Source organism: Carcharhinus amblyrhynchos, chromosome 11 (assembly GCF_965287045.1).
Source record: "Carcharhinus amblyrhynchos chromosome 11, sCarAmb.v2.hapA, whole genome shotgun sequence".
In the NCBI taxonomy this organism is placed as follows: domain Eukaryota; kingdom Metazoa; phylum Chordata; class Chondrichthyes; order Carcharhiniformes; family Carcharhinidae; genus Carcharhinus; species Carcharhinus amblyrhynchos.
The window spans coordinates 28910423-28924507 of NC_137334.1; the positions used below are offsets into that span (position 1 = coordinate 28910423).

At 42.2% G+C, this 14085-nt stretch overlaps 1 protein-coding gene across 1 annotated transcript in view; it reads left to right on the forward strand.

Moving 5' to 3' along the window:
- dnah7 (dynein, axonemal, heavy chain 7) overlaps positions 1 to 14085 on the forward strand; it is a 438937-nt gene that overhangs the window by 355989 nt on the left and 68863 nt on the right. Inside the window, exons 56-57 of the mRNA XM_080198799.1 lie at positions 12622 to 12822; positions 13345 to 13506. Of these exons, the coding sequence (XP_080054925.1) occupies positions 12622 to 12822; positions 13345 to 13506 (363 nt within the window). The remainder of the gene's footprint in view (positions 1 to 12621; positions 12823 to 13344; positions 13507 to 14085) is intronic.

Consider the following 14085-nt stretch of genomic DNA (forward strand, 5'->3'; position numbering starts at 1 on the left):
CTGTCCATCAATGAGATTGATTGGATCTTCCTTCTCACTGACTGCATTGGGCATACTAAGGTAGTTCGTCAACCACCAGCAGCCAATTGAAACCTAAACTGAAAGTCTCCCACCCATAATTTCCACTCAAAGCTATTACTGAAATTGTAATACAAAGTCATTTTTAATTTATGTAAATGGATAAAAATGTTAATTGAAACACACCAGATCCTGAGGTAAAGACAAATGCTGAGGATGCTGAAATCTGAAACAAAAACAGAAAATGCTATAAAATCTCAGCAGATCTGGCAGTATCTGTGGAAAAAGAATAAAAGCCAACACTTTGAGTCTGGATGATCCTTCGTCAGAGCTGAGGGGTTCTTGACAGCGTGGATGTGGAGGGGATGTTTCCCCTTGTGGTAGAATCTAGAACTAGGGGTCATTGTTTAAAAATAAGGAATCGTCCATTTAAAATGGAGATGAGCAGAGTCTTGAGTCTTTGGAACTCTCTTCCTGAAAAATTGGTGGAAGTAGAGTCTGAATATTTTTAAAGCAGAGTTGAATAGAGTTTTGGCAAACAAGGAGGGGGGCAGTAATAGGTTATTTGAAGGTAAGGGAATGCAAGTTTGAGATTACTGTCAGATCAGCCATGAACTTATTAAATGGCAGAGTAGTTTCAAGGGACTGAATGGTCTACTTCTGCTCTTTGTTTGTATGTTCGTTAAATCCAACTTCATTGTGTTACAAATTAGACTAGCTGAATTTAAAATATACTTCTTTTGTTTTTTTTTGTTTGTATCTTATTGCTTTAATTATTCACCTTCAACTCATTGGGCACGATCTTACTGGCTTGCAGCATCAGTTGATTGGCATGGTGAGCCAGGGAGATTGTATGCAAGGCTGGAAGTCTGAACTGGTTTTGCATTTTCCCAGTTCTGTCTTAATGGCTAGAATGGCTTCACGACCAGGAATGGTTTCCAGCCACACGACTGTTTCTGGCTTCACGGCTGCTTCTCCCCTCGCTGGTGAGAATCACTACTGCTCTGCCATAGGAGGGACCAGGTGCCATGGCCATGCCAGGGGGAATTGAAGGCCATTCAAACCCCTTTGTGGTTGGAGGCAAGACAGGACAGTGCCCAATGGGCAGTATCAGCCTGGCAGTGTCCAACCGGCACCCTGGCAGTGCATGTTTGGGCACAAATATGCCGGGGTAGTGCTAAGGGGCAGCCAGGCGGGGCTATGACGAGGGGGTATGTGCAATAATAGGGTGCTTATGCGGAGGGGAGCTCTACAGAGGAGGCGATCAGGGAGTACAGAGCTTTTCAAGTGGGTGGGGCATGCGGGGGGGTGGAGGTGTGCAAGGGGGGAATCATGCAAAGGGCACCCCCCCCCCCCGCACCCCTTCACTGCCAGCACAAATCTCAAATCTCCCAGTTATCAAAAAAGCTAACTGAGTGCTAAAAAGCTGGTGAAGAACAGTCCCATTTTCAGTCTTTTATGACACTTCTTTTGGGAAGATCACGTCTGCATAGCAGCTGATGCCATTAAAATTAGCTTCTTCCTCAGTTTACTTCATTCATTCCACCTATTGCAAACTGATATGGGAGTACCCAGTGAATCCATTTCTAATAAAACTGTATGTGAGGTAACATGAATACGAAGGAAAACAGGAAATGACTGAGGATTATTACACTAATGAGGAGACTAGAACTAGGAAGTACAGTTTAAAAATAAGAGACCTCACTTTTAAGTTGGACATGAGGAGAATTGTTTCGTCTCAGTGGATCATTAGTATGTGGAATTCCCTTACCCAGAAAGCAGTGGAGGCTTGGTCATTGAACTTATTCCTCTCTTCCTATGTTCCAGCCAGATCACAGGAAGTCGGGTACTCAATGGTGTGAGGTTTTGTGACAAACACTGGAAATAATTAGGATCAATAATGATCAACATAAATTCGTTCCAAGGAAGAGGAAGCATGTTAAAGGGCAACCATGGCTTACGAGGGAAGTCAGGGATAGCATAAAAGCAAAGGAAAGAGCACACCGTGAGGTGAGGAATAGTGGGAAGCCTATAAAAGCAAGCAGAGGACAACTAAAAAAATTAAGGGTGGAGAAGATGAAATATGAGGGTAAGCTAGCTAGTAATATAAATGAAGATTACAAGAGTTTTTTCATTATATAGAAGGTAAGAGAGAGGCAAGAATGGACATTAGACTGCTGGAAAATGAGGCTGGAGAAATAGTAATGGGCGACAAAGAAGTAGCAGAGGAACTGAATGGGTACTTAATATTAATCTTCAGGGTGAAGACACCAGTAACATGCCAGAACTTCAAGAGAGTAAGGGGGCAGAGGTAAATGTAGAGGCCTTCACTAAGGAGAAAGTGCTAGGGAAGCTAAAATGTGTGAAAATAGATAAATCACCTGGACTGGATGGAGTTTATCCCAGGATTCTGAAGGAGACAGCTGAGGAGAATGTGGAGGCATTGGTGGTGATCTTTCAGAAATCACTTGAGTCAGGGAAGGTCCCAGAGGATTGAAAAAAGGCTATTGTAATACCCCTGTTTAAGAAGTGTGGGAGGCAGAAGATGGGAAATTATAGACCAGTTGGCCTGACCTTGGTTGTGATAAGATCATGGAGACCATTATTAAGGATGAAATTGCGGAGTACTTGGAAATGCATGGCAAAATAGGGCTGAGTCAACACAGCCTTGTCAAAGGGGACCACAACTTTTGATATGTTAACGATCTGGAAGATGGAACTGAGGGCATGGTTGCTAAATTTGCAGATGATACAAAAATATGTAGAGAGACAGGTAGTGTTGAGGAGTGGGGAGGCTGCAGATTAACTTGGACAGGCCAGGAGAATGGACAAAAAAGTGGCAGATGGAATACAATGTGGGAAAGTGTGAGGTTATGCACTTTGGTAGGAAAAATGAGGCATACACTATTTTTCAAATGGGAAAAGCTTTGGAAATCCAAAGCACAAAGGGACTTGGGAGTCCTGGTTTAGGACTCTCTTAAGGTTAACGTGCAGGTTAAGTTGGCAGTTAGGAAGGCAAATTCAATGTTAGCATTCATTTCTAAAGGGCTAGAATACAAGAGCAAGGATGTACTGCTGAAGCTGTTTAAGGCTCTGGTCAGACCCCATTTGGAATATTGTGAGCATTTTTGGGCCCCAAATGAAGGAAGGATCTGCTGGCCTTGGAGAGGTTCAGAGGAGGTTCACAAGAATGATCCCAGGGTTTGTCATGTGAAGAGCAGCCGAAGAATCTTTGTCCATACTTGATGGAGTTTAGAAAGACGAGAGAGGATCTAACTGAAACTTACTGAATACTGAGAGGCCTAGATAGAGTGGACATGGAGAGGGTGTTTCCACTAGTGGGAGAGACTAGAACCCGAGGGCACAACCTCAGAGTGAAGGGATGCTTCTTTAAAACTGAGATGAGGAAGAATTTCTTCAGCCAGAGGGTGGTGAATCTGTGGAACTAATTACCTCTAGGCTGTGGAGGCCAGGTCATTGAGTGTCTTTAAGACAGAGATAGATAGGTTCTTGATCAATAAGGGGATGAAGGATTACAGGGAGAAGGCAGGGGAATGGGGATGAGAATCATATCAGCCAAGATTGAATGGGGGAGAAGACTAGATGGGCCAAAAGGCCTAATTCTGCTCCTATATCTTATGGCCTTATGATTCTTGCCACTCTTTTTCAAGTTGGATCTAACTTTTGATGTGCTTGCCATCCAGCTTTTGGAGGCAATGATTCCTTGCCAATTCAGCAGTGATTATCAGAGGAGTGAATTTTAACACTATGAAATAACAGACACCTCGCCCACATCCTGCTTGTGTCTTAATTTATTTTTGGAACATAAATCACACATACTATTCTCAGTCTCTAACCCTGTAGCTTTAGTGAATTATATAGTTGTGATCGCCAGCTCATTATGTAAGCTAAATGATACTTACCATTGTCTGTTTCTTTCATCAGATATTACAGTGACACATTGACCTAGAAATTGATTCATATTAGCAGGGTAGGCACAAGACACGGCATGATCTTATGAAAAAAATCAAACTGTTAAACAAGCAAGAAAATGGGATAGTATCAGATCTGTTTTTGGGCGTGTTTAAAAATGTAATGTTATGACATGCTGCTATTCTTTTGGGCAGAAGTGCAATTCTCACCAGGAGGGGGAGGGTGGAGCCTAAGCTGGACTGTGAAGCTGGCTGCAGACTGGAGCATCTTTGTGCAGGCACCCCAATCTCCCAGTGAACTGGGAGACCTCCTGCCACCTTTGCGAACATCGACATTATCAGCAGCATTGTCAACAACCCCCCCCTCCATGGATCGCCAGCATCAAGACCTCCCTTGATGAGTCCTCTGTCACAACCCCTTCAGCAGCTCACACTTCACTGGTCTCCCCTGAATTGCGCCCCTTTCCCAACAGCCCCCCCCCCCCCCCGTTGCAATTCACCTCCTATCTACAGAGCTGCCCCCACCAATCAACCCCCCTCTGAGCTTCCCCACTGATCAACTCCCTGCAGTACTGTCCCCCTGAAGAATTACCCCCTTGTCTCTCCCTATCTGCAGAGTTCACCTCTTCTCTCTCCCACTGCAGACATTTCCCCTTTGTAAATCTTCCTCCCCCCACTGCAGAGTTCTCCCGTTGCCTCTCTCCTGTCGTAGTCCCACCCTCACTTAGGCCCCACTCTCTTGGCACTGTCCCTGGCACAGGACCTGATGGGCAGGGCCAGGGTGTCATAGCGGGAGCTGCCATGTTGGCACTGCCCCATGGGCACAACTCGGTCCTTCCCCTGACCACCCAGGACCATTGAAGCAGATAGTAATGATTTGAGAAAAATGCTTAGAAATGGCTTGTAGTCAGACTCCGTTGTTATTTTGTCTGCCTACTTGGTGTCCTGGCATTAAATTTAATGTTGGCAAGTGCAAGGTGGTCCACTTTGGTAGGAATAATGGTAGGAAGGACTATTACTTACATGGCGAAAAACTGCAGCAGGTGATGGTGCAGAGGGACCTCGGGGTCCTTGTGCATGAGTTGCAAAAACCCAGCCTGCAGGTGCAGCAGGTGGTCAGGAAGGCAAATGGGATGCTGGCCTTCATAGCGAGGGGGATTGAATATAAAAGTAGGGAAGTCTTGCTGCAGCTGTACAGGGCATTGGTGAGGCCGCAGCTGGAGTAGTGTGTGCAGTTTTGGTCGCCGTACTTATGCAAGGATATTTTGGCCTTGGAGGGAGTGCAGAGGAGGTTTACTAGCCTGATACTGGAGTTGAGGGGGTTGTGCTATGAGGAGAGGCTGAATAAACTAGGCTTGTACTCGTTAGAGTTTAGACGAATGAGGGGAGATCTCATTGAGACGTATAAGATGATGAATGGGATGGATAGGATAGAGGTGGAGAGACTCTTTCCGCTCAGAAAGGACAGTAGGACTAGGGGGCACAGCCTCAAGATAAAGGGGGGGGCGGTTTAGAACGGAGTTGAGGAGGAACTTCTTCACTCAAAGGGTGGTGAATCTCTGGAATTCTCTGCCCGTTGAGGTGGTGGAGGCTGCCTCGCTAAATATTTTTAAGACGTGGGTTGATGGGTTTTTGATAAGCGAGGGGATTAAGGGTTATGGGGAGAGGGCGGGAATGTGGAACTGAGCCACGACAGATCAGCCATGATCTTATTGAATGGCGGGGCGGACTCGAAGGGCTAGATGGCCTACTCCTGCTCCTATTTCTTATGTTCTTATGTTCATTGCCCACCGGGCACCATAACAGTGCCAAGGGGGTGAGGCCAGAGTAGGGGTGGGGCTATAATAGGGGAGAGGCAATGGGGGAGCTCCGCAGTGGGGGGTAGCTTTGCAAGAGGGGAATCTCTGCAGTGGGAGAGAGAAGAGGGGACTTGCAGGGAGGGAGCTCTCCCAAACAGGTATTGGTGGAAATGCTCACTAAGAAGAACAAAAGCCCTTCTTTCTTTCTTGATCTGAACATAATGTGTTCAGTTTGCATTAATGCCCTGGATACAAATGTGACTTGTCCTCATTTCATTATGGCTGCTCTGAGACCTGTCTTGCTGTGACACTGCAAAGTGATTTCATCACTGACTTCATTGCGCTTCAGCACTGGCGTTGTCATCAGTAGTTGTTTGATTTTAGTGAACATGACTTCTTATTCTGTGCCCCAATACCACATTAGATCTTTGGCAGTTAGCATAATTAATGGTTCACACTCTGACAACAAATCAGGTAAACATTTTGCTAAATTGTTCACAAATCTAACAAATCATTGCAGTGCTTTCACACCTTTGGTCGCTGCATCACTGCTACAGCTCTCACCTTGTCAAGGTCCAGGGGAAGACATTTTACTGTCAGTACATAGAACATAGAACATTACAGCGCAGAACAGGCCCTTCGGCCCACGATGTTGCGCCGACCAGTTACAAAACAATGACCCACTAACCTAAACCAATCCCTTTTCGTCCATAAACCTATCCACGGATCTCTTAAACGCCCCCAAACTAGGCGCATTTACAACTGCATGCTCTATCTTCTTGAATTCAGGCATCTTCACTTGTATTTTTTTCTTGTTCAGCTTCAGATTCTCTGCCCGTTGAGGTGATGGAGGCTGCCTCGCTAAATATTTTTAAGACGCGGGTTGATGGGTTTTTGATAAGCGAGAGGATTAAGGGTTATGGGGAGAGGGCGGGAATGTGGAACTGAGCCACGACAGATCAGCCATGATCTTATTGAATGGCGGGGCGGGCTCTCTTTAGTAGTGGTATTAAATACTTATTGTGGGCAGCTGTGGCTTCTTCTATTGTTTCTCCACGTCATAGACGAGTAGATCATCCACAATGTCTTCCAATCTGGGAAAATCACTGACTGTATCATACTGTCTGTGTTGATTCTCGTCTGGAGACATGGAAATGCCAAATGTCATGTGCAACCATCTGTATCTCCCAAATGGTGTCCAGAATGTACTTAGAAAGCGACTACTTTCATTCAGCTTCACTTGCCAGTAACCTCCTTTCACATTCAGGGCAAATTTTGGCAAAATTCCTTTGATGGTTGGCATAGGGTAGTAAGATCTCTTCAGCATTTTATTTAGATCCTTTGAGTCTGAGCACACTCTCAGCTTTCCTGGTTGGTTTCACTGTTACCATGATACTAATCCAGTCTATCGGAATTGTCACTTTTTTGATGACTTCTTTTTATTTAAGCCCTTTGATTTTTTTTGGGCTTGGCTTGAGGGAAGCTGGAACTTTTCTTGGCAGATGCTGAATTGGGTTATCTACTTCTAGGTCATATCCTTCAGGTAGACATCCAAACCCTGCAAGTACATCTTTGTACCCTAAGATTTATTCAGCAATCAATGGTTTTGTGTGCTGTGACACATTGTAATTCTCTGATGACATGTTTTGAATTACCAACCCAAGTTTTGAACTTGCTCTAGCTGAAATGAGTGGCTGTTGTGTACTACCTATGACCTGGAACTCCAGATTTTCAGTCTTGACATTGCATTGGACTCTCAAACTAATTTGTCCTCTCAATATGAGTTTTATAGAAACATATAGAAAAACAGAAATGGAGTGGGCCATAACGAATGCTTCGCCATTCATTATGATCATGGCTGATCATCAGATTCAATACCCTGTTCCCACCTTCCCCCATATGCCTTGACCCCTTTAGCCACAAGAGTTATCTCTAATTCCTTCTTGAAATCACACAACATTTTGGCCTGAACTACTTTCTGTGGTAGTGAATTCCACGTAGTCACCACCCTCTGGGTGAAAAAATTTCTCCTTACCTCAGTACTAAAAGGTTTACCCCTAATCCTCAAACTATGATCCTTAGTTCTGGACTCACCCACCATAGTGAACATTCTTTCTGAATCTACTCTGTCTAAATCTATTAGAATTTTTATAAGTTTCTATGAGATCCCTTCTCACTCTTCTAAACTCCAATGAATATAACCCTAATTGACTTAGTCTCTCCTCATAATGCCATCCCAAGAATCAGCTTGGAAAACCTTTGCTGCAGTCCCTGAGTAACAAAAACAGTCTTCCTCAGATAAGGACACCATAACTGCACATAATAATCCAGATGTGGCCTCACCAAATCCCTAAAGATTGCACTAAAACATCCCTATTCCAAAGATGGTACAAATTTTGTTCGTCAGCCATTACTTCGTTCCCCATTATGAATTCTCCCGTAAGGGGCCTAGATTTGTTTTAGTTGATCTCTGCCCTTTTAAATACGTATAGACATTTCAACTGTCAGTTTATATGTTCCCTGCTATTTTACATTCACATTTTCCCCTTCTTAATTAACCCCTTGATCCACCTTTGCTGAATTTTGAATTGCTCGCAATCCTCAGGCCTGTTGCTTTCTCTTGCCAATTTGTATGCTTTTTTGAATCTAATACTATGGCTAATTTCCCTTGAAAGTCATGGTTTGATCACAATTCCTTTTCCACTCTTGTGCCAAATAGGAATAAACAACTTTTGCAGTTCACCTACTCATCCCTTGAATGTCTGCCATTGCCTGTCTGCTGTTCTTCCTTTCAGTAATGTTTCCAAGTCCATCATAGCCAACTCATGCCTTATACCTACTTATTAACTTTATTGAGATTCAGGACCCTGGTCTCAGAATCAACTACTTCACTATTTACCTTGATAAAGAATTCAATGATATTATGGTCACTCATCTCCAAGGGTTCCCTCACAAGTAGATTGCTAACTAATCCTTTCTCATTGCATGATTGCTTGTTCCCTTTTGATTCCTCAATTTTTGGTCCCATATACATTTCAAAAATTTCTTCTTTATTGTACTGTGACTAATTTGACTCACCCAATCTATATGTAGATTAAACACATCCATAATCACAAATGTTCCTTTATCACTGATTTCCTGTCTAATGCTATTCCCAACAGTAGCTCTCTCAGTAGACTTCAGATAGTTCTATCTTTAATGCAATCATCTTTTATTTGCCTGGATTCACATGTGTTTCTGCAGTCACACACCATGCTGCTCAATGGACTCTTTTCAACTTGAGCTTAATGTTGAACTTATACCCTTCATAATTACATTTTCTTGTAGTCCAAAGTGCGCCTTCAAGGCTTTCAATTTATCTATTTTTTCTGTTCTTCAGAGAGATTTAGGGTGAAGTACAATTTGCAGCAATCCCTTCCCAGCAGTGATAAAAATGTTACTATTCTTTTCAACTCTTGTTAATTAAATCTGTTGCAATCTCGTAGTTTTGCCACTGCAACTGGAAAGATTACCTGCTCTGCTGCATATCTTCTTTCATTTCGACATGAGCTGGGAGTGGAAAATCTACAGCTGTTTTTGTCTCACTCAGTATTTTATTTGCAGTCTTCAACTTGTGCTTGTTTTTCCTTGTCTGTGTTTTAATTTCTTGTTTTAGCAGTGGAACATTTCAGAGTTCCTCTTTCAGGAGCTGTGGTATCTCTTCCAGCTTTTCAAACTCAGTCTCAGTGCCGCTTCTGATGTCATGTTACGAGCTCGAAGGCTACAGTGTGATTGCTGTAGTATCTTCATTGAGCTGAATATATCAGGCTATGGTCATCTGGGACTATGGTAACTTTATCTTTTTACCTTTTCAAGGCTGCCCCTATACATTCAGTCAAAGCAGAAGTCACATGACTGGCAAGCCAGGTGGGATATTTAGTAATGATTGTATTTTGAAATGCAAACACACATTGCATTCTCCACCTAGTTAACTGTTAATTGTACCTGGCATCCTATCACAGAACTCTAATTTGCATATTAAAACGGCTTGCTGCTGAAAAAGGGGGAATTTCTGACTACCTAGCAGAGGACTACTTCAAAAACAACAATGGCATGAGTAATATGTAAAAGGTACATTAGGTAATTTTGAGGCTGATTTCTTTCTATTTATGATTGCTGGCCCAAATTAAGTCTTTTCCCTGAGGCTCTTAACAAACAAGAAAATTGGTCAATGAAGTGAAAATATCTTGAATCGTTTAAGAGGTGCCACAGCAAAAGGATATTGATTAAATAAAAGCTCATGGTGTAGCAGTTAACATAACGGCATGGATTAAAGATTGGCTAACTAAGAGGAAATGGTGACACAGTAGTTAGCACTGCTGCTTCACAGTGCCAGAGACCTGGCCTCTTTCTGTCCTTAAGGGATTCTCGGGCTCTCTGGTTCTATGGAAAAGGAGAATTGTCATGAATGGATCTTTTTCTGGTTGGCAGGATGTGACAAATGGTGTGCCACAGGGATCAGTGTTAGGGCCTCAATTTTTTATAATTTATATAAATGACTTGGATGAAGAGACCAAAGATACGGTTGCTAAATTTGCTGACAACACAAAGATAGGGAAGTAAATAAATTGTGAAGAAGACAAAGGGACACAGATAGTTTAAATGAGTGAACAAAAATTTGACAAATAGCGTATAATGTGGGCAAATGTGAAATAATCCATTTTGGCAAGTTGTGCTTCAGTTGTAGGGGGCATTGGTGAGGCCACATCTAGAATATTGTGTACAGTACTGGTCTCCTCATCTAAGGAAAGATTTAAGTGTTAGAAGCAGTTCAGAGAAGGTTTACTAGACTAACATCAGGAATAAACAGGTTGGAGTCCCTGAACGCGAGGATTGACCCTCATGGTTGTGCCCGGGGAATAGGTTTAATGGAAAGTATCACCGACTTCTAATAAACGGTGTGAAAATCAGGCAGGAGAAGAAGGTCTGAAGGTAAGTATGTATAGGAAGGTTAAGAGAAAACCCAAGAATGATGTCAATACCAATGCAAAGAAAAGATGGGCAAAACAAAAAGCTATTTTCAAAGCTACCCAACTACTCTACAAAAATAATAGGCGTCAACTTGCTCGCCAGGTCATGGGGGTGCCCGCAGCTGCATTATGTCTGCTGTCCATGGCGGAACTGGAGGAAAGTTTTCGGGTGAAACTCTCCAGCAAAAATAACAAATCTAACATCAGCAAATTTGCCACTTATAAAGGTAAAAAAGACAATGGGGAATAGATGAAGCCAATCAAAGCTGAAGAGGTTACCCAGGCAATCATGGGAATTAAAGAAGCCAGCCCGCCTAGACTGGATGGTCAGAAAATCGAAGACATCCGTGATAATCATGAGGCAGATGAAAGTCGGAAATCTCTCCTCTTCACACACTGGTTGACGTCAAGGATGATTCCAGCTTGCATGAAACTGAGTCGAACTGTATTGATCCCCAAATGCGAGGACCAAGAACACCTCAAAAACATTGACAACTGGTGCCCAATTACTACAAGTCCAATGCTGCTACGCCTCTTTACAAAAATCATGGACAAGAGGTTGAGTGACACTGTTTAGGATCCTGATGGGTATGGAATGGATGGATGTGGAGGAGATGTTTCCTCTCGTCAGAGAATCTAGAACCAGGGGGTCATTGCTTAAAAATAGGGGTTTGCTCATTTAAGACAGAGATGAGGAGATTATTCTCTCTCAAGGGATCATGAGTCTCTGGAATTCTTCCTTTAGAGGCGATGGAAGCAGAATCTTTACATATTTTTAAGGCAGAGCCAATTCTTGATTCACAAGAGCTTAAAAGATTGTTAGGGATAGGCAGGAATGTGGGTTTGAAGTTACAAACAGATCAGCAGTGGAGCAGGCTTGAAGAGCCCAGTGCCTACTCCTATTGCTAATTCGTGTTCGTATGTAAAAAGTACTTATATATGCTTTTTGTCAACATTCCTGTTAGTGAAAAGTTTGTGCAATTTTGAAATAGAAAAACATACCCTACATAATTTGCTGTTTTCTCTGCTATGCCCAACATTGACCAGAAACTCAGAAGTCAGCCCTATTATATCAGTATGAACGTTTCCCTTCTCCGCACCTCTGTCTTTATAATTCTTTCGATTGAACTTACCAATTTTAGAGAAATATTACAGTTTGGGCAGCTTTGTGATATGGTTTTTATCAATGAAATTAATTTACTTTATATTGCTTATAGCTATCAAACAGACAAGCTTCAGCCCATCAGTTTATGTTGAATTTGAATTTGAGGTCTAAGGGTGCAAGGCCACTGTAATTAACTAGTCCAACTGCAGCTGGTTTAGATTCAATGATGATGTATGATAATCAATAATTCCAGGGCTTAGGTTAAGAAACTATCCCAAGACTTGTATAAAATTTGCAATTAAGGCATTTCATCTTTTGATACAGTGTTACCAATTGCCTCAGGTTTTGTTGCTATATATAATATTGCTCTAGGCTAACTTGTGGATTTAAATTTCATTATCATACCATAGCCATGCCATTGAAATAGATTTAAAAATTACACGGGAAAATATTTACAAAGTGTTCAGAAGTATTGGAAAATGCATGTTGAAACACAGGCTTCAGCTATTATATTTTGGTCAGAAATATTTAGATAGTCTTCACTGTTGTTACCAGGAATCTGGATATCAGAAAAGTGTTACTTTAAGGACTTGTATTATCCACGTACATTATCATTTTCTTATTTATGGCTCATTTATCTGGGAGTCACGACAAATGAAATAGGAATAGAAAATTATGATGATGTTTTATTTAAGACATTAGAGATTATTTTCTCTCCATAGTGTTAATATTTTTTCATCTGTAGCATTATATTGCAGGAACTGAATCCGGAGACTACACATCCTGACTTCAGACTGTGGCTTACAAGTTATCCATCTCCAAACTTTCCAGTTTCAGTCCTGCAGAACGGCGTGAAAATGACAAATGAAGCACCAAAGGGTCTTCGACCTAATATTATCCGATCCTACCTCATGGATCCTATTTCTGATCCGGAATTCTTTGGTAGCTGCAAGCAACAAGTTAGTACTGAGTCACTTGCAGATGATTTACAATTAGCATATTGGGCTGGATTTCAAGGTGGTGGAGGCTCTTGCTCGTGTGTCATTGTTGCATGCATATCAAACATGAAGAAAATCTTAAAATTGACAATTTGTTAAATTTGTTGATATCATCAACAAATTTGCTGATAATTAATTCACTTAAAATTATTGATGCACAGAGATGCAAGAATTATTTATAGCATTGGCATTTTAAAAAAAAGCTGGCATATTTGAAAGAAAGACTGTCATTTACATAATACTTACCCCAGCCATTCAGTGTATCAAAATGAATTACAACCAGTGGATTGCTGTTTTGAATACATTCACTGTTGCAATGCGAGAAAACATTGTTATTTTAACAATAATCTTGCTTGAAAATATATTTTAAAATTAAGACAAAGTATAATATTTGTTTTCTGTTTGGGTCCATTAGGTTCTGAGCCACCTTGATGGTATGTACATAGTGACTGTGATGGATGTTGCTTCATTTTTTTCCAACAGGCTGCATTTAAAAAGCTCCTATATGGTCTCTGCTTTTTCCATGCACTGGTTCAGGAAAGAAGGAAATTTGGACCACTAGGATGGAATATCCCTTATGAGTTTAATGAAACTGATCTGAGGATAAGTGTACAGCAGCTCCACATGTTCCTTGACCAGTATGAGGTAAGTCACCCAGTTCTAAAGAAGTTTTATTGGACTTGATATGTTACCTCTATTTCTCTCCCCGCAGATGCTGTTGAGTCTTTCAAAGAACAAAGAACAAAAACAGCCCGGGAAACAGGCCCTTCGGCCCCACGGGCCCGTGCCGCCATTTTAACATTACCAGTCCCCCCTCCACCCATGACCCTTATCTATGATTATGGCATTCCACATTGTGGGAAACTAATTTAGGGACAATTTATTACCTCCAATCAGCCTAATAGCACATCTTTGGGGTGTGGGAGGGAACCGGAGCACCCGGAGAAAACCCACGCAAGCACGGGGAGAATGCGCAAACTCCCACAGACAGTGGCCCAAATCCATGTGTCTGCACAGCAAACAGTGATAGTCACTGAGCTGTCGTGTTGCCCAGCATCTGGTCCAGTTTAAGCGCACACTAACGACATGAAGCACTAGGCTATTCTCGAACATCCAAGAGCAGCCCTAGTATGACCCATCGCGTGTATGCCCCCCGTTGGACAACAAGGCGGACCGACTTAAAACCTGTGAATTAAAAGAGAAAAACATTATTATCATTCCACA